This window comes from Somniosus microcephalus, chromosome 19 (assembly GCF_052327205.1).
Source record: "Somniosus microcephalus isolate GS21.2 chromosome 19, FLI_Smic_1.0, whole genome shotgun sequence".
Taxonomy (NCBI): Eukaryota; Metazoa; Chordata; class Chondrichthyes; order Squaliformes; family Somniosidae; genus Somniosus; species Somniosus microcephalus.
The window spans coordinates 60075469-60096727 of record NC_141005.1 but is presented as its reverse complement, the minus strand read 5'-3'; the positions used below and the strand labels follow the sequence as shown (position 1 = coordinate 60096727).

At 47.9% G+C, this 21259-nt stretch overlaps 1 protein-coding gene across 1 annotated transcript in view; it reads right to left on the bottom strand.

The window, feature by feature from the left end:
• LOC147104507 (solute carrier family 2, facilitated glucose transporter member 11-like) overlaps nt 1-21259 on the bottom strand; it is an 82379-nt gene that overhangs the window by 18290 nt on the left and 42830 nt on the right. The window contains exons 6-7 of the mRNA XM_085962186.1: nt 20557-20744; nt 7360-7470 (exon numbers count right to left, since the gene is read on the bottom strand). Of these exons, the coding sequence (XP_085818312.1) occupies nt 7360-7470; nt 20557-20744 (299 nt within the window). The remainder of the gene's footprint in view (nt 1-7359; nt 7471-20556; nt 20745-21259) is intronic.

Here is a 21259-nt window from a genome sequence, read left to right as displayed (position 1 = left end):
AGAACAGTAATCCAATCACAGCCTGGCCCAGAACAGTAATCCAATCACAGCCTGGCCCAGAACAGTAATCCAATCACAGCCTGGCCCAGAACAGTGATCCAATCACAGCCTGGCCCAAAACAGTAATCCAATCACAGCCTGGCCCAGAACAGTACAGTAATCCAATCACAGCCTGGCCCAGAACAGTACAGTAATCCAATCACAGCCTGGCCCAGAACAGTAATCCAATCACAGCCTGGCCCAGAACAGTAATCCAATCACAGCCTGGCCCAGAACAGTAATCCAATCACAGCCTGGCCCAGAACAGTAATTCAATCACAGCCTGGCCCAGAACAGTAATCCAATCACAGCCTGGCCCGAACAGTACAATATTCCAATCACAGCCTGGCCCAGAACAGTAATCCAATCACAGCCTGGCCCAGAACAGTAATCCAATCACAGCCTGGCCCAGAACAGTAATCCAATCACAGCCTGGCCCAGAACAGTGATCCAATCACAGCCTGGCCCAGAACAGTAATCCAATCACAGCCTGGCCCAGAACAGTAATCCAATCACAGCCTGGCCCAGAACAGTGATCCAATCACAGCCTGGCCCAGAACAGTAATCCAATCACAGCCTGGCCCAGAACAATAATCCAATCACAGCCTGGCCCAGAACAGTGATCCAATCACAGCCTGGCCCAGAACAGTAATCCAATCACAGCCTGGCCCAGAACAGTGATCCAATCACAGCCTGGCCCAGAACAGTAATTCAATCACAGCCTGGCCCCGAACAGTACAATATTCCAATCACAGCCTGGCCCAGAACAGTAATCCTATCACAGCCTGGCCCAGAACAGTTCAGTAATCCAATCACAAAATTATCCATAACACAGGATTCAGAATTATTGCAGTCTGATGGAGACTGACCAAGTATTAATCATTATGAAGAATGCAATGTACTGAAGTCTGAAAGCTTTCACATGGGACATGGAGTTTCGTAATTACAAAAGAAAAATAATAAGCTATCTGTAATAAGAGTTTTTAATAATGAGTGATGTGTTATCTAATGTGTAATAATTTGAGGGGAATTTCGGGGTTTATATTATCTGACTAGAATGTTTAACACTGCATTACCCTGTATGTAACATTCTCCTATGTGTTCTCCTGTATGCTAGCCAAGGGTATTAAAGGATATGGAGCCAAGGCGGGTGGATGAAGTTAGGATACAGATCAGCCATGATCTCATTGAATGGCAAAACAGACTGGAGGGGCTGAATGGCCTACTCCTGCTCTTCCTATGTTTGAGCCTGTGCATTATCCTACACTCAATGCTGTTTGTTATTCTGCATGCAACACACCCTACCCTGTACATAATGTATTCCAGCCCAGTGCAACACTCCCTAGCTTGCACGTTTTCCTGTGCTGAACACACTCCACCCTGTGAGTAAAACATTCCAGCCTATGTGTTTGTTATGTCTGACATTGGTGATAGGTACTCGATTGCCTTGGCCTGAGCACATGGAGTCCCAGAACCCAGCTCTGCAGCACAGGTTGCCTCCTTCCTTGGCATGACTGGGTACTACCTGAAGTTTTTGCCCCAGTACAGGAAACTTTGTGCTATCCGGCACCCACGGGACCGAGCTGCTGCCGTTGCCTAAAAAGTGCCGTACTCTCCAGAGTTAATGTTGAGAGATACGGAGATTCTTATCTCCGTATTTGACAACAAACACTGTTGCTTAGCAACAGCTTCTAAACACTCGGGTGTGGCCCTAAAGCTCTGTAGCTGAAGCTGTTGCTATAGCTACAGACCTTGCACAGCTTGACTGTTCAAACAAAACAAAAAAAACAAACAAAAAGAATAAAAAACGGCTGCTGATTTTTGCCGGTGGCTCCAGATTGCCGGATAGCTCACCTCCGGATAGCACAAAGTTTCCTGTACTCAGCCACCACAGCCCCACTGCGCCAGCTCCTGCGAAAGGATGAGCCCTGGGTGTGGTCACAAGCCTGTACGGAAGCTGTTCGCCTCCTCAAATCGCAGCTCACGTCGCCTCCAGTTGTTGGCTCACTTTGACGTCACCAGCCCCACCCTCGTCACCTGTGATGCGTCCGCTGCAGCTGTGGGGGCAGTGTTATCGCAGATACAGAATGGAGTGGAGAAACCAATCGCCTTTGCCTCCCGAGCCCTTAGCCCCACTGAACAAAAGTACTCAGTAGGCGAGCATGAGGCGCTGGCGTGCGTCTGGGCATGTGAGCGTTGGCACCTGTACACGTATGGCCGTGCCTTCACCCTGCGAACCGATCACCAGGCTCTCACTGCCCTGCTGTCGACATCCGGCACAGGCCACAGACCACTGCGTCTACACCGCTGGTCTGACCGCCTCCGCCAATACAATTTCAGTCTCCAGTTCACACCAGGACGTGACAATGTTGTTGCAGATCTGCTCTCCCGCACTGTCTTTGCCCCAGCCCCACTCGTCGGGTCTGAACATGTGGAACAGGATATCGTCCAGATGCTGCACACGCCTCTCCAAACCACAGTCTCTCTCCAGGAGCTCAAAGAGGCCTCTGAACAGGATCCGGCCCTCTCCCAGCTGTGCACCTTCATCAGAGATGGCTGGCCTCGCAAGGTGCCTGAGGAACTGTCTGCCTACTCCAGAGTTAAAGAGGAGCTCTCCTGCTGGAATGACTCCTGTGTTGCACGTGGGCTCTGCACTGTGGACCCAAGTGCCCTTCGTGCGCGTGTTTTATCCATGGCGCATGAGGGCATAGTGAAGCTCAAACAACGATGCCGAGACCTAGTGTGGTGGCCGGGTATCGACAGGGAAATCGAAGCCCTGGTCAAGGACTGTGCAGCCTGCCTTGTAAGTGGCAAGACTGGCCACCAAGCTCCTCCACCCCTGCAACCCCTTGCCTGGCCCTCTCAGCCCTGGGAGCACCTGCAGCTGGACGTCTGCAGGGAGATCCATGGTGTCCCCCACCATCGACGGTTCCTAGTGGTGACCTATGACCTGCACTCAAAATGGCCAGAGGTCACTGCCGTGGGCTTCATCACCTCTCGGGTCATCATCGATATCCTTGAGTCCCTCTTCTCCCGCTGGGGGCATCCAAAGGCCATCACCACAGACAATGGCCCCCAAATGGTCCCTTTGGAACTCTCCTCTTACCTTGAGAGCAAGGGCATCCGTCACGTACTACCACCCCGAGTCAAATGGGGGGGGTGGAGCGTTTTAACCAGACACTGAAAAATGGCCTCAGAGCACACCTATCCCAGGGGTGTGCATTTGACAAGGCCCTCCTCCACACACTGCTGCACTACAGAGCCTCCCAGCATTCCACTACAGGGGTCTCACCCGCATCCCTCATGCTAGGCCGTGAGCTCATGCTGCCCCTTGGCAGGCTCCGCCCCTCGCTAGCTCAGAGCCCTGCTCCATGGGCTCAAGCCACAGTCGCTCGACAGCAGGAGAAGATGAAATTCCGCTTCGACCAGTCGAAGAGGGCCAAGGCACCCAACATCTCAGTCTCCGATTGGGTCAGAGTCCGCAAGCCTCACCGCAACAATAAGATGGCCTCATTCTGGGCCTCCCCTCTCCAAATCAGCCGCCAACTTGGACCAGCCACTTTCTGCCTCACTGATGGCTCTCGGTGGCATGCCAGCTGCCTTCGGAAGGTGCCAGCACCCACTGATGCGGGATTATACGGACCTAATCCCCAAGCCTTACCCCCAGAGTGGCGGGATGCACATGTGGCTCAGCCAGCCAACCCTCAAGCAGATATTGTGCCTCAGCCTGCTCCTCACCAGTCCCCACTTCGGCCTGCTCTTCACCAGTCCGCACCTTGGCCTGTTCGTACACATTCTCGCCCTGGCCACCTACAGGACTTTGTCACTACATTTCATGTTTGAAATTCTGTGAGGGGGGAGGAAATGTTATGTCTGACATTGGTGATAGGTACTCGATTGTCTTGGCCTGAGCACATGGAGTTTGATAGTGCTGTTATCGTTGTATTGTGTCTGACATTGGATATAGGTATTCGATTGCTTTTGGCTGGGAGAGTGTGTTTGGATCAGCCATTAAAAGCAACATGAATTGAGCTCTGCATACGGCCTCTGGATTATCTTTGCAAACGCAATAGTGTTACCCTGTATGTATCCAGCTTGTGTGTTATCCTGTATATACCTAGACTCTGTGTTATCCTGTATGTACCCAGGTTCTGGATCAATTACTGCTGCGAATGACTGGGATTGTTTTTATGCACATAATTTGGGATTGTTTTTACGCACATAATTTGTATAATGTATCTATCCTCCTCTAACTGCATTTTCCTGGAGAAATCACCCTGCTTTTATTGGGAGGCGTTACTGCAGTTTCGGTCATGAGTTCTGTTTCCTCTAGCATGTAGAAACTCTTTTTAAACAGACTCTGTAGACTGTTTGCGGTAGTGCACAGTTTAATTAGCAGTCGTTTGCTGAGTAAACAGACTTTGTTTGCGGTAAAATGCAGTTTTGCCGTGAATCCTGACAAATCCCGCCCCGCCTCCAACTCATTGACTGACACAGTGGTGTCAACAGACACTCTGCAGGTTGTATGTTATCCTGTATGTACCCAGTGTAAGAATATAGAAATGTTTTTACATTGTTCTAATACAGAACAAAGACAGAACAGCTAATGTAGACAGAATTGGTTTAAAATGTGTGCTCACAAATCCTATTTTTCCCCCTCAATGACACTGATAACATTGGAGAAGGATGAATTTCAGGGCCAAAGACATTGTACTATAAGGATAGGCACATATAGATTATCAAATAAATAAGCTAGTTAGCATTAATGATATAAGATGGAGCTAAAAGGGTCGTTAGGTTAAAACACTGTGGCCTAGAAATTCGGTTTTGGCGCAGCGAGGGCTTTAGCGCCGGAAGTTAGTGCCGGCGCTAAGTCCCCCTGCGCGCGCCAAAAATTCAGTAGCGCCGCGCCCAAACGGCTGCCGGCGCTTGCTTCTGTTCCGGGGGGGGGGGGGAAGTCCGGGGAGGGAGCTGCGGCCAGGCGGCCGGCCGCCGCGGGGCCTTTAATGCGCCGGCGCAAAGTTCTGTAAGGCACCTCTGCCAGAACGTTGCTTGCGGCTGCCACGGGCGAGGCGGCCGCAACTCAATTTCCGAGTTCGGGCGGGTTACCATGGCAACCGGGACGCTGCGCACACCGATGACGTCATCGGTGCCGGCGCAGCGCTACCGGCCTAACGCCGATTTAGGGCCCCTGTCAATTTCTAAACTGGCCATAACTTCGGCGCTAGGCCTTCTAGCGCCTCAAAAGCGGCGCTAAGGCCAGTGAATTTCTAGGCCATAGGCTTTTAAAAAAACAAGCTTTTGATCACAGCAGGGGGCGTGCTAAAGAAGGAAATTACTGCAGTATAAGTGAAGGAATCAGTTCCTTTTACTACAGCGATTACAAGAGCTAAGACATCAAAAACTTGTACAACAAAGGCTACAATTCAGGAAGAGCAAAGATAGGAAGAAATGGTACAATGTAACTGGACATAAGGCCCACCCAGAATTGTCCAGTAATCTGTTCAAAGATCTAAGGGTCACAAAACACCCAATAAAGTTGAATCCATCAAGAACTAGACAATGAAAGAAAATGGTATAAAAAGAGATACAGGCCTAAAAATTCGGTTGCTTTGCGCCTCCTGTTAGCGCCCTAAGAGGGGGCTAATGGGGCGCAAAGCAACTAGCGCCTGGCACAGCGCCGCTAACGCCTCCTGCGAAATTCAGCGGGAGGTTAGCGGCGGCGGTAATCGTTAGCGCCCTGTGGCGCTGCGCCGCTGGCGATGACATCATTGCCGTGCGCAGCACCCCACTCGCGCCCTGGCCGCGATCCTCGGTAGCGCCCCCTGACTTACCGCCGGACGCTATGTCCGACTAGGTCAGGGGGCCTACCTGCAGCTGGGCCGCGCAAATTAAAGGGGAGGTGCCGGGCGTCAATTTTTGTTGCTAGCCGCCTGCCAGCATCTGCCCCCTCTGCCGTCCCCGGCCTCCTCTGTAGCCCCCCCACGGAGTGCCAGCTGCCCTCCGTGAGCCCAATACTCTTGAGTGCCGGGCTCTTTTAATAAGGGGAGGAAGGCCTGCAGAACCGCGATGCGACGTGCTGCAGAGCGTGGCGCTGCGGCATGTAGCGCCGCGATATTTACTTGCAGCGCCCTAAGAGGGAGGCGGGGCGCTTCCAGTAGCGCCCCGCCTCCCTCTTGGGGCGCTACCGGTGAATTTCGGCCGCAGGGGCGCTAATTTTTTCGGGGCGCTAAAAGTAGTACCCTGCTGAAGTTAGCGCCCCAAAGGGAGCGCGACTCAATTTTTCCCCCACAATGTTTCACTCAGTCGGAACTTTTGACTACCTTCAAGGTAAGGTAACGTGAACAGGCTTGGATAAGCCACGCTCATGACTGCTGCGAGGTTCCCTACACGTAGGTTTTTGACGTAAGGTTAATGTGTACTGCTCGGTATGAAGCCTTAAGATGAATGTTTTGAAACAATAATAAAATAATAAACGAAGTTAATTGTCAGACATATTACTGTCTCTAGCTTTTCAAATCTGTTAAAAGGATGAGGCAGGAACTATCCAACACCCAGGTTGTGTATTATCCTGTATGTACCTAGACTGCGATTAGGCAATCTGCAGCCTTGTGGACTCAATATCGAGTTCAACAATTTCAGATCATAACCTCGGCCCCATTACACATTTTTTCTTGTAATTTTTCCACTCCTTTTCGCCCCCCCCCCCTTTCCTTTTGTTTCTCTCTCACACCTGGCAGCTATCTCTTGCCCTGCCAGTACACTTTACACCTAATCTCAGCCTATTACCATCTCGTCTAGCTCTTTTGTTTCTTTCACTTCTTTTGTCCGATCGCAGCCCTGCCTTCGATCTCATTTATTTTCTTTCCAGTTTTGAAGAAGGGTTTGACCCGAAACATCAACTCAAATTTCTCTCCACAGATGTTGCCTGACCTGCTGAGTTTTTCCAGCATTTTCTGTTGTTATTTCGGATTTCCAACATCTGCAGTATTTTGCTATTATACCGTATGTATCCAGCCTGTGCATTATCTTTCAGATAACATCCTTCAGCCTGTGCATTACATGCTTTAGGCTGTGCATTATCCTTTTGACACTGAGAAGGGGAGGGTGACTGAGTAATGTAAAGTTGTTACTAGATACACTGACAGATCATGGGCCAAAATGAAAGATGGTGAGACACTGGAGCAGTCCTGCTCTCCTGCGATTCATGTGAGAAGAGAAGGGAGTTAGGATAAAATAAATGAATAATAATCAAGTAAACATAACAAATAAATCAAATTGTTTCACAGTGAAACAAAAGAGAATTAAAACAGTACGTACACTTGTTAATGAGGTGGTGAACTCACAGCACCCAGTTGCAATAGTGGCATACTGGATCTTTTCATTGGGTATTCCTGCAGCACCAAACACATACACAGCGTAGAAATATGTCTGGTGGGGAAAAAAGGCATTAAACTCTGAGTCCAACAAAATATACACAGGGGGCTAAAAATTTGATTGTGTAGCGCTCGTTGTTTGGGCATTACAGGTGCCGTTTTGAGACAAAAATAGAGTCCGTACCGCGTGCGCACACTCCTAGTGAGGGCTGCACCGGATGCTATCTTGGTGAGGGCATTAGCGTCAGCGCTGGGAGTGTGCGCCAGAAGTATGTAGAGTAGGTTGATCGTGTCATCACGCTGATTTGATGTCAGAACTGCCACTTTCGTCCTCGACGCTGGAGCTAACGCCCTGTGTAAACCTCGCACAGCTGAACATGTGTTCAACAGCTGCAAGGACCCCCCGCCAGCGATATTTAAAGGGATCATCAACCACTCTCAGCTGAGTTGCTAATTAATTTCTACTGGCTCTGTGTAAGTAAGCTCTCCGGCACGGGTTCAACAGGCCAAATGGCCTCCTTCTGTGCTGTAACCATTCTATGATTCTCTGAAGTTTGTGGAAGTGTTTGGAGCTTTCCAGAGTTGTTTAAATTTGGTGAGGTGACAGGGAGTGGTGCTGGAAGTGGAGCAGGCCTTGCTTCTGACTTCAAGGATTCTGGTCAGACCAATTGCTCCCAATCATGGATGCTCTAGTTGTCATCTCCCTTGACCTGCAGCATGACAGGCAGATGGAGCAGAGGTAGTGAAGAAGAGGACAAACTGCTCGCAGAGGGGGAGAAGGGGAAGGGCTCTCAGCAGGAGGCCTTACCCACCTAGGGTCTTCCGAGAGCAATTCTCTTACCTCAGCGTGAGCCAGGAGCAGTGTGTAACACATCTGCACTTTACGAAGGAGGTGCTCACAGAACTCTGCCACCTCTTGCAACCAGACCTGCAGCCTCACACCAGGGCAAGGACAGCGCTGCCGGTGGCTGTGAAGGTGACCGTAGCCCTGAATTTCTTCACGTCGCGATCCTTCCAGGCTGGAGCAGGCGACTTCTGTAACATCTCCCAGTTCACCATCCACTGCTGCATAAGAGAGGTGACAGACACTCTTTATGCCAGGAGAGGGAACTTCATTGGCTTCTCTCTGACAGAGAGAAGCAGGCGGAGCGTGCACGTGGCTCTGCCAGGATAGCGGGCTTCCCCATGGTGCTTTGGGCCATCGACTGTAGGCACGTAGTTTTGCGGGAACCCCACCTAAATGCTGAGATGTACCACAACTGCAAAGGTTACCACTTGCTGAATGTACAGTTGGTGTGCGCCCATGTTCAGCACAGCATGATGGTGAATGCCCGGTATCCTGGCAGCGCTCACGATGCTTTTATTCTGCACCAGTCTGCTGTTCCCTCAGTCTTTGAGCCACCATGTCAAACCAGAGACTGGCTACTGGGCAGCAAGGTTATCTGCTGACTCTGCTCTGCAACCCAACCACACGTGGGAAGCTTGCGTACAGTGAGAGCCATGCTGCCACACGGAATCGGATAAAGCAGACCATTGGTGTCCTTAAATAATGCTTCTGCTGCTTGGAGGAGCCCTGCAGTACTCACCAGAGCATGTCTCAAGATTCGTCGTGGTCTGCTGCAATGTTCCCTTTAATTTGTTTTCGGTATGCGGCCCCTTTAACAGGCGTCCGCGCATGCATGGTTTTTTTCTATTTAAAAGCTCGTGGGAGCTCCAGACAGGTTAACGGGAACACTGGTGTGCTGCATGCGCCACAACCTCGCCATCATGAGGGCACACCCCTTGCCACCAGGCATACAACGACCAGCTGAGGAGGAGGCAACCCAGACAGCCTCTTTCTGCCCGGGCTGTCCATGATCAACACATCCGACTGCAGTACGAGTGAATGCAACCCCAATTCCCCATTCAACAACAGTCCCACACCTTACCTTCCTTCTGTTACTGACCATCACAGTGTCCTCTTGGCCACAATGCTGAAATGAAAGCCACAACAACGACTTGTATTTACATAGCACCTTTAATGTAGTAAATTGTCCCAAGGCACTTCACAGGTGTGTTATAAAACTAACATTTGACACTGAGCCACATAAGGAGAAATTAGGGCAGGTGAACAAAAGCTCGGTCAAAGAGGTAGGTTTTAAGGAGCGTCTTAAAGGAGGAAAGAGAGGCGGAGAGGTTTAGGCAGGGAATTCCAGAGCTTACGGCCTAGGCAACAGAAGGCACAGCCACCAATGGTTGAGCGATTATAATCAGGGATGCTCAGGAGGGCAGAATTAGAGGAGCACAGATATTTCGGGGGGTTGTGGGGCTGGAGGAGATTACAGAGATAGGGAGGGATTTGAAAAAAAGGATGAGAATTTTGTAATCGAGGCGTTGCTTAACTGGGAGCCAATGTAGGTCAGCGAGCACAGGGGTGATGGGTGAACAGGACTTGGTGCGAATTAGGACACGGGCAGCCGAGTTTTGGATGACCTCAAGTTTACATAGGGTAGGATGTGGGAGGCCAGCCAGGAGTGCATTGGAATAGTCCAGTCTGGAGGTAACAAAGGCATGGATGAGAGTTTCAGCAGCGGGTGAGTTGAGGCAAGGGCGGAGACAGGCGATGTTACGGAGGTGGAAATAGGCAGACTTAGTTGTGTGGTCGGAAGCTCATTTGAGTCAGATATGATACCAAGGTTGTGGTTCAGCCTCAGGCAGATGCTAGGGAGAGGGATGGGGTCAGTGGCTAGGGAACGGAATTTGTGGTGGGGACCAAAAACAATGGCTTCGGTCTTCCCAATAATTTACTGGAGAAAATTTCTGCTCATCCAGTACTGGGTGACAATTTAGAGACCGTGGAGGGGTCGAGAGAAGTGACGGTGAGGTAGAGCTGGGTGTCATCAGCATACATGTGGAAACTGACGTCGTGTTTTCGGATGATGTCCCCAAGGGGCAGCATGTAGATAAGAAATAGGAGGGGGCCAAGGATAGATCCTTGGAGGACACCAGAGGTAACGATGCGGGAGCGGGAAGAGAAGCCATTGCAGGTGCTTCTCTGACTACGATTAGATAGATAACAATGGAACCAGGCGAGTGCAGTCACACCCAGCTGGACGACGGTGGAGAGGCATTGGAGAAGGATGGAGTGGTCAACCGTGTTAAAGGCTGCATACAAGTCAAGATGGACAAGGAGGGATAGTTTACCTTTGTCACAGTCACAAAGGGTGTCAATTGTGACTTTGATGAGAGCCGTTTCAGTACTGTGGAGGGGCGGAAACCGGATTGGAGGGATTCAAACATGGAGTTGCGGGAAGGATGGGCACGGATTTGGGAGGCGACAACACGTTCAAGGACTTTGGAGAGGAAAGGGGGGTTGGAAATGGGGCAATAGTTTGCAAGGACGGAGGGGTCAAGGGTTGGATTTTTGAGGAGAGGGGTGATGACGGCAGATTTGAATGGGAGGGGGACAGTACCTGAGGGGAGAGAAGAGTTAACAATGTCAGCTAACACGGGAGCCAGGAAAGGAAGCTGGGTGGTCAGCAGTTTAGTGGGAACAGGGTCGAGGTTGCAGGAAGTGGGTCTCATGGACAAGATGAGCGCAGAGAGGTCATGATGGGAGATCGGAGAGAAACTGGAGAAAGATGTGAGTTCAGGGCTAGGACAGGGGGGAACCTTAGAGGAAGTTTGGCTCGGTGGGTATGGGGAAGGAAGGGAAGTGGCAGAGGCAACTGAACGGATGGTCTCAATCTTAGAGGCAATGAAGTCCATGAGCTCCTTACACACAAAACATACATTCCAATCCAACTTTGTTATGTAATATTGGATGGATTGATGAATAAAGTGAATTAATCACCCTTGTGCATTCCCTTATTGCCCGACTTCAGTGTGCCTTTACTTGTCCTAGTGCTACTACGAAGTGCTATGTCGGCATGGACAGCAGCAGTCTGGGCTGGCTAGCTGACAGGCAACAGCAAGGGCACTGGTAGAGTGGCAGTGGTGGGAGAACGAATGCTGTCATCCTGAGAGAGAACAGCAGATTCTTGCTCCATGCCACTGTCCTGGGATGGCGCATTCCTAGCCATCTGTTGGGGGACAGATTTCTGCACCGTTGTGACACACTGCAAGCCCCTTTCCACAATGGTAAACCCAGCCATGATTACAACAGTCTGAGTTTGCGTGGCAGCAAGCTGAGCCTGCATGAGATCAGTCTGCTTCCACTGCAGCACTCAGACATAGGGTGGCTTGTGCTTAAAATCATAGAATCATAGAAATTTACAGCACGGAAGGAGGCCATTTCGGCCCATCGTGTCCGCGCTGGCCGATAAAGAGCTATCCAGCCTAATCCCACTTTCCAGCTCTTGGTCCATAGTCCTGTAGTTTACGGCACTTCAAGTGCACATCCAAGCACTTTTTAAATGTGGTGAGGGTTTCTGCCTCTACCACCCTTTAAGGCAGTGAGTTCCAAACCCCCACAACCCTTTGGGTGAAGAAATTTCCCCTCAAATACCCTCTAAACCTTCCACCAATTACTTTAAATTATGCCCCCTGATTGTTGACCCCTCTGCTAAGGGAAATAGGTCCTTCCTATCCACTTTATCTAGGCCCCTCATAATTTTATACACCTCAATAAGCTCTCCTCTCAGCCTCCTCTGTTCCAAAGAAAACAAACCCAGCCTATACAATCTTTTCTTGTAGCTAAAATTCTCCATTCCAGGCAACATCCTCGTAAATCTCTTCTGTACCCTCTCCAGTGCAATCACATCTTTCCTGTAATGTGACCAGAACTGCTGTGGCCTAACTAGTGTTTTATACAGTTCAAGCATAACCCCCCTGCTCTTGTATTCTATGCCTCTGCTAATAAAGGCAAGTATTCCGTATGCCTTCTTAACCACCTTATCTACTTGGCCTGCTACCTTCAGGGATCTGTGGACATGCACTCCAAGGTCCCTTTGTTCCTCTACATTTCTCAGTGTCCTACCATTTAATGTGTATTCCCTTGCCTTGTTAGCCCTCCCCAAATGCATTACCTCACACTTCTCCAGATTGAATTCCATTTGCCACAGTTCTGCCCACCTGACAAGTTCATTGATATCTTCCTGCAGTCTACAGCTTTCTTCTTCATTATCAACCACACAGCCGATTTTAGTATCATCTGCAAACTTCTTAATTGTACCCCCTACATTCAAGTCCAAATCATCATTGATATATACCACAAAAAGCAAGGGACCTAGTACTGAGCCTTGTAGAACCCCACTGGAAACAGCCTTCCAGTCACAAAAACACCCATCAACCATTACCCTTTGCTTCCTGCCTCTGAGCCAATTTTGGGTTCAACTTCCCACTTTGCCCTGGATCCCATAGGCATTCACTTTCGTGACCAATCTGCCATGTGGGACCTTATTAAAAGCCTTGTTAAAATCCATATACACCACATCAAATGCAGTACCCTCATCGACCCTCCTTGTTACCGCCTCAAAAAATTCAATCAAGTTAGTCAGACATGACCCTCCCTTAACAAATCCATGCTGGATGCCCTTGATTAATCCGTGGCTGTCTAAATGAAGATTTATCCTGTCCCTCAGAACTTTTTCCAATAATTTTCCCACCACCGAGGTTAGGCTGACTGGCCTGCAATTACTCGGTCTATCCCTTTCTCCCTTTTTAAACAAAGGTACCACGTCAGCAGTCCTCCGGCACCACACCTGTAGCCAGAGAGGATTAGAAAATGATGGTCAGAGCCTCTGCTATTTCCTCTTTTGCTTCTCTTAACAGCCTGGGATACATTTCATCTGGGCCTAGGGATTTGTTGCAATGGAAACTGAGACATCAGCCGTCAGACACTGCATGATGGTTGGGTCCACAAGTGCTCTAATGGATCTGCCCACTCCTTCCATGCTGGGAATCATGGGCTCCAACCTCTGCGCATAGCCCTGTGCAAGGTTGGTGGTGGACTCCTGTGCAATGATCAATAACATGTCATTCTATAGTGGACACTAGGTGGAGCCGTAGAGCTGTGTAGAGCTGTATATAGCTGTATGTATATAAGACTACACTACCCAGCTGTATGTATATTAAGACTACATTACCCATGAGGCACTAGGCTACCCACAAGGCAGCAGTCAAGATGGATGCCTCTACAGATACTGTACCTAGTCCACATGTGCTCAATAAAGTGTCTAGCAAAAGCTAGCTGTGTTCATAATAAGAATGTCTATTATTAATGAACATAATATGGTACCAGGAGTGGAAGATCTGCTGAAAATTGTGAAAAGCGACATGGAGAATTTGAAGCCACCAGAGCGTTTGAAACTCACAGGAAATATCGACTACAATTGGCAGACTTTTAAACAACAATTCGAACTCCACATTGCAGCCATCGGATTCGGTATGAAGCCAGATGCAAGGAAGATAGCGTTGCTGCTTACGGTTGCAGGCCCACAGGCGATAGAGGTATTTAAATACATTTGTATTTAATCCAGAGGAGAACAGAGAAAAATTAGAAGATGTGCTAAAAAAATTTGATGCACATTGCTCTCCCAAAAAGAATGAGACCTATGAAAGATACATCTTCCGTTCTCGGACACAGCAGCAAAATGAGACTTTTGATAGCTTTATAACTGATCTGAAACTGAAAGCACAGACATGTAATTTCTCTGAGCTCAAAGCATCCATGATTCATGACCAGATTGTGTTTGGTATTCATGATAAAAAAGTCAGGGAATGTCTGTTGAGAGAAACCGAACTAAATTTGGAAAATGCTGTGAAAATATGCCAAGCCAGCGAGCTAGCTCGAAAGCACGCGAAGACTTTCAGTGAAATCAATAATGATGCGATTGTAATGAGTGATAATGCTGCTGTCGGTGCTGTGTCCTACAAGGGGAAGAAACGTGGGCAGAACAGAAATGAAAAGCAATCGGAGGATGAAATTTTTAATTGTAAATGCTGTGGTTACAAACACCAGTTAAGACAATGCCCAGCGTTTAGAAAAATGTGCACAAAGTGTAAGGGAAAGAATCACTTTGCCAAACAATGCATTTCAAAAGTAAAAACTAAGAAAGGGCAACGAGTTAATGTAATTGAGGACACTGATTTAAGTGAGACATTTTTTGTAGGAATGGTGTCATGTGACAATATCAAAAAGGATACAGAAAATGTGCAGCCCTCAGAAATGGACAATGCTGAACATAAAGTTAATGCAGTAAAAGAGGACAAATGGATGATCCCACTGCAGGTAAATGGAGCATTAGTTACCTTGAAACTAGACACTGGGGCAAAAGCAAACTTAATCAGTATGAGTGACATTAACAATATGAAAGAAAAGCCCAAAAAACAGAAAAAGTCAGTACTACTGAAGGACTATAATGGACAGAAAATAGATAGCTTAGGTGTATGCACACTTAAAGTGACAGTCAAAGACAAAGTGCATCATCTCATGTTTTCTGTTGTGGCTGAAAGACTTGATTCACTACTGGGTGACAAAGCTTGTGAGGACTTAGAACTGGTCAAGAGAGTCTACCGTATAAACTGTGCCATAAGCAGACCAGATGACTCGGTGGATTCTGTAGTGAATAATTTCCAGGATGTGTTCAAAGGATTTGGAGTTCTACCATTCACTTACAAGATCCAGCTAAAGGAGGATGCTCAGCCAGTGGTACATGCTCCACGAAGAGTTCCAGCACCCCTGCGTGACCGGCTCAAGAATGAACTGGACAGAATGACCACACTAGGAGTCGTCAGGAAAGTCGAAGAGCCAACAGACTGGGTTAACTCCATGGTATGTGTAAAGAAAAAGAACAATGATCTAAGAATATGCATGGATCCAAAGGACTTAAATGCAAACATAAAACGTGAACACTACCAGATTCCCAAGCGAGAAGAAATCACCAGTGAAATGTCAGGTGCCAGATACTTTACAAAGTTTCGATGCCTCACAAGGATTTTGGCAACTAAAACTGGATGAAGGGAGCACCAAATACTGTACCTTCAACACACCATTTGGCAGGTATTGTTTCCTCAGAATGCCTTTCGGGATAATATCTGCATCTGAAATCTTTCATAGAGCGATGGAACACATAATTGAAGGTCTGGAAGGAGTTCGGGTCTATGTTGATGACATCATCATCTGGGGCTCCACACTGAAAGAACATAATGAGAGACTGACTAAAGTGCTACAGAGCATACGCCGGAATGGACTGAAGCTCAACAAAGCCAGGTGTCAGTTTGGCATCCAGGAAGTCACTTTCCTAGGAGATAATCTATCTGGTAAAGGAATAGAGCCAGATATGGAAAAAGTAAACGCCATACTCAAAATGCCCCGACCCACTGACAAAAAAGGAGTGCTACGCATCATGGGGATGATAAACTTCATTGGAAAGTTCATTCCTAACTTGTCAGCCAAGACAGCCTGTCTGCGAGACCAGCTACATAAAACAAATGAGTTCGCATGGACAGAAAGACATGAACAAGAGTGGATAAACCTCAAAACAGTGCTGACAACCACACCTGTACTCACCTTCTTTGACCCAACAAAAAGAATCAAAGTGTCAACGGATGCATCAAAAGATGGCCTAGGTGCGGTCTTGCTACAAGCAGAGGGTGAAGATTGGAAGCCTGTTGCCTATGCCTCCAGGTCTATGACTGATACTGAGTGTCGATACGCCCAGATTGAAAAGGAATGTCTAGGCTTGGTAGTTGGACTAGAAAAGTTTCATGGCTACATATATGGACTTCCCACCTTCACAGTTGAGACAGACCACAGCCCTCTGTTTGCCATCATTAAAAAAAACCTGAATGAGATGTCTCCAAGGATTCAACGACTCATGATGAAGCTGCAAAGATATGACTTTGAACTGATCTACACACCAGGCAAATACATAGTGTTAGCAGATGCACTATCCCGAGCACCCACAATGAGTCATGTGAGCTCTACTGAAGAAGACGTGGATGTTCATGTGAGTATGGTCACTGCTGCGCTGCCCGTGTCAGACACAAAATCAAAGCAAATAGCAGAAGAAACAGTAAAAGATACAGTATTACAAACAGTAATAGAGAACATTCATCATGGTTGGCCAAAAGGTTCCTGTCCAAAATATTTTCACATAAGGTCAGAATTGAGTGTCGCAAGTGGACTATTACTAAAACAGAACAGAATAGTCATTCCACAGGCTCTACGTCAAGACATGCTCAAAAGGATTCATGAGGGACACCTCGGAATTGAAAAATGCAAAAGGAGGGCAAGAGACACTGTTTATTGGCCTGGCATAAATAAGGACATTGAGAACATAATAGGCAAATGTGAGACATGTCAGAAACAACAAAACAAACAAGCAAAGGAACCAATGATAGTAGCTGACATACCAACAGCACCATGGCAAAAGGTTGGTATGGACCTTGTTCATTTAAATGGTAAAGACTATATAATAGTGATTGACTACTATTCTAACTATCCTGAGATGGCGCTGCTCTCAAGCACCACAGCAAGCAGTGTCATAATGCATGTGAAATCCATCTTCGCCAGACATGGAATTAATGAGGATTGCCGTTAGCGACAATGGTCCGTGCTTCAACTGTAAGGAGTGGCAACAGTTTGCAGCACATTATGACTTTCAGCACATCACATCCAGTCCTTTGTATGCTCAGTCAAATGGTAAGGCAGAGAAAGGTGTTCAAGTTCTCAAGCAGCTACTGAAGAAAGCGACAGAAAGCAAGTCTGATCCTTATCTCGCCCTGCTGAGCTACCGAGCCTCACCTTTAGACTGTGGTTCTTCACCTGCTGAACTACTAATGGGTCGCAAGTTGCGCACCACGCTACCCTGCTGTGCAAAAGAACAGCAAAGTGAGGAACTGAGACAGAGACTTCAACTGTTAAAGCTGAAACAGAAATCATACGATGACAAGTCATCCAAAACTCTAAAACCATTGACAAGGGATGATGTTGTCAGGATTGAGGATCCAGATGCATGGAACAGGAAAGCTACAGTTCTTGAGGAAGTAGGACCAAGGTCATACACTGTTAGAACTGAGGAAGGACAGATTCTCAGGAGGAGCCGCCGTTCCCTCCTAAAAACACAAGAGACTATTCAAGGCCAGATTGATGACAATGCCGCAACTGCATCTTGTCATTCACCGCCAGAACAATCTCATGAAGACACATCAGACTTACCCGTGTTGAGAAGATCCACACGTGAAGTAAAAAAGCCTGATAGACTTAATCTTTGAGTACAATGTAATGCTTTGAAAATGTGTTGACTATTTTGAAAATGTTTATGTTTATAGAGCACTAACAAAAGTGTTACTGATATTATCTTTGTTTTCTTGAAAGTTGATTGATATTAATTTTGTTAAACCTCAAAGAAAGGGGGATGTAATGATCAATAACATGTCATTCTATAGTGGACACTAGGTGGAGCCGTAGAGCTGTGTAGAGCTGTATATAGCTGTATGTATATAAGACTACACTACCCAGCTGTATGTATATTAAGACTACATTACCCATGAGGCACTAGGCTACCCACAAGGCAGCAGTCAAGATGGATGCCTCTACAGATACTGTACCTAGTCCACATGTGCTCAATAAAGTGTCTAGCGAAAGCTAGCTGTGTTCATAATAAGAATGTCTATTATTAAGGAACATAATAGACCGGCACCACACCTGTAGCCAGAGAGGATTAGAAAATGATGGTCAGAGCCTCTGCTATTTCCTCTTTTGCTTCTCTTAACAGCCTGGGATACATTTCATCTGGGCCTAGGGGTTTGTTGCAATGGAAACTGAGACATCAGCCATCAGACACTGCATGATGGTTGGGTCCACAAGTGCTCTAATAGATCTGCCCACTCCTTCCATGCTGGGAATCATGGGCTCCAACCTCTGCGCATAGCCCTGTGCAAGGTTGGTGGTGGACTCCTGCATGCTCCTTGACATTGCATTCAGGCTTTCTGGCAGGCCTGCCAATGCATCAAGCATTTCATTGTGCATACCCGTCAGTCTTCTTCTGTAGGCCGCCCAATTGAAGTCTTCATCTGAGTCCTGTGCAGTAGAACACGTGTGTGACCTCGCCCTCTGGGGAGCTGGCACCTGCGCTATTCTTTCCTACTGCCCTGACTGCAGGCCACTTGTGCCTGGTGACTCACCACGTGCAGATCCCGCCTCCAAGCTACCCTCTAAACTCTGCGCAGTGCCAGTATCTGAGCTAGTGCCTGTGAGTGTCAGATCGAGTGACGGTGTTTCTTCTTCTTCATCACTCTCCTCTCCCTGTTCTTCTTGAACCACTGGCTGGGCAGGTTGGATTTCTTGGGGCTCTGAAATGAGAAAGGCACAAGAATAGTGTTGTGATGAGGGGAGGGAGGAAAGCAAGTGGTGCATCCTTACACCATGTGCAGCTTGTAAATCAGAAGAGATTGTGGGATGAGGGGGATGTAGGATGTGAGAAGGAGGATAACGTATGAGGATACCGACATCTTGTATTCTTTCAGCCTGGCCATGGGCTCAGCCATGCCCCATCCAAGAATGGCCAACACTGTCTCCTCCATGGGGGTGAGGTGATGCAGGCAAGCCTGTCCCCCGCCGGTTAGGTTCTGCTGGCACCGTTATGCACCACCTTTTCCTTCAAGAATAAGGGAAGTGTGTCAGTGAGTGTGGTGTAATGTGTTTGGGTGATGTGCCTGCCATGGATGAATAGCTGGCATTGTCTACAAGGTGTGAGATGTGGGTGTGAGGCTTGCAACAGTGGTAAGTGTGTGAGGGTGAGATGAAGCTATGATTGTGAGGTATGAGTCGTGATTAATAGAGATTGTTGGTAGGTGAGTGATGGAGGTGTGGTGCATTGAGCAGTGTGTGAGGCTAGTGGTACAGATGTGGGATTTAGCATTTGAAGATGAATTGACTGACCTTGACCACTCGTGTGATGTCATTAAGCTTCCTCCTGCACTGTGTCAGTGTTCTCAGGGCTACACTGCTGGCATTCACCACAGCAGCTATCTGCTCCCACTGCACTTTGCTCTGTTGCCTGGAGGGCCTCCTGGCCCCACTGTGGAAAGAGAACTTCTCTCCTCCTATTGACCTCCTGCACCAAAGCCTCCAGTGCTGCATCGGAGAACCTTATTGCATGCTCTCTCCCCTGTTGTGTCATCATTAATTGTTCTTTTCCACTGTCTGCCCCAGCCAGTTCAGTGATCTGGCTGGGGAAGACAGGCAGAATGCACCTCCCCTTTAAGTGGTGCAGACTGCCTTTAAGTAGTGCAGGCTAGCTTTAATTGGTGCTAGCCTCGCACAAACTTGGGCCCCCTGCTGAGCATTCAGCCACTCAGCAGCGGGTTCAGCGGTGGGCTGAATGCCACAATCATGGAAATGAGCAGGCAGCACAAAGTTTGCGTGCTGACTCCAGTCCTCCAAATGGGCACAGGTGGATTGCGCATCGTGATCTGGTGCCCATTTTCTGGGCAAACCAATTTCTAGGCCAGGGGCTGTTAATACACTGGGTATGCAGTACTTAATACATATACAATTCGGAGTCTAACTAGAATCTACACAAGTATCCGTTAATCCACTGGGACATTATTTTATTCTATAAGATTATACAGGGTCTGATATTTCCTGCAATGTGGTGGTTGTTTGTATACATTCAATTAGTGGACATCCTGTGGCATTGCTCACAGTGAGACTTAACGATCTTAAAGCCAGTTCACAGATGCTGCTCAGGTACACAGCAGTAGGGTTTTTCTGGGGTGGCAGTGGGATGACTTGGCAGTGGGGGAAAGGGTGGGGGTGAGAGCAGCAAGAGGTGGCAGGAATGAGCAGGGAGTGGTGAAGGGGGTAAAGGCATGAACATTTGGAACAGGGAGGACTTTTATAGATAGATTTCTATACAGACAGGGTCTGCCATCACGTGACTTGCAATGTGTTATACAATATGCACGAGGTGGGTCTAGTATTTCCTGCTATCCTGTGTGCAGCACCTGGCTGATAGCCTGTTGACACTGCTCGACTGGTTTTGTGCCTGTTGATGGCCACAAGGCTAAAAGCACAACACAGCCTTTCAGCTACCAGCTTAAGATCGCCAAACTCAGGGCTGAGTCACCGCATACTCTGCTCAAGGTTTACACCAGTGGGGTTTATTCTTAATTTTTAGGAGCTAGGTTTCCAGTGGATCTCAGTCCTACTTACGGCGTCGTTCCCACATAACTGTATGGCACTGCCCAGCACGACAGTGATGATCAGCTGCCATCGGACGGAGCGGTCTCGGAACAGGTCCCACGGTCTCTTTACCCTTTGACCTTCGAGCGCAGTTTGCTCCTCCAACATTTCATCTATTTCAGCGGTGAGGTCGACCTCCCCACGTAATCTCCTTAACGCTGTGGAAATGGAAAGGTCGATGATATTGGTAACCAGAAGGCCAATCAGAACTTATTAATCCTTTCCCCACCAACTCTGGAAGTTGTCTGTCTTATTGTATCCTCTTCAGACGTTCCAGTCAGATAGCCTCTCTTTGAAGGCCACAGATCAACCGCAAAAGGATTTGAAAAGAAGCAGGTTGATGAGACAAATATCTGGAGCTAAGCAGGATTTACATAACTGTATGTTCAATTCATAAAACTGCCAACCAGAGGCAATCTGAACAATCACACAACACACTTGTATTTGAATTGAGTGACTTATTTCCTCCCTCAAGCAAAGCTGCCCAGCAAGCAACTGAGCTATTGTTGCAACATTGTGTCAGATTAAACTGGGTTATGATTTCTGTGAGTAAAGCTGTTTTTCTTTTACTCCTTCATAGAATTAAACAAACCAATATCAAACTCAGGCCGCGAAATTCAGCACCTTAGCGCAGGCAGTTAAGGCCAGTTTGGAGAAGAAAATGGTGGCTGCC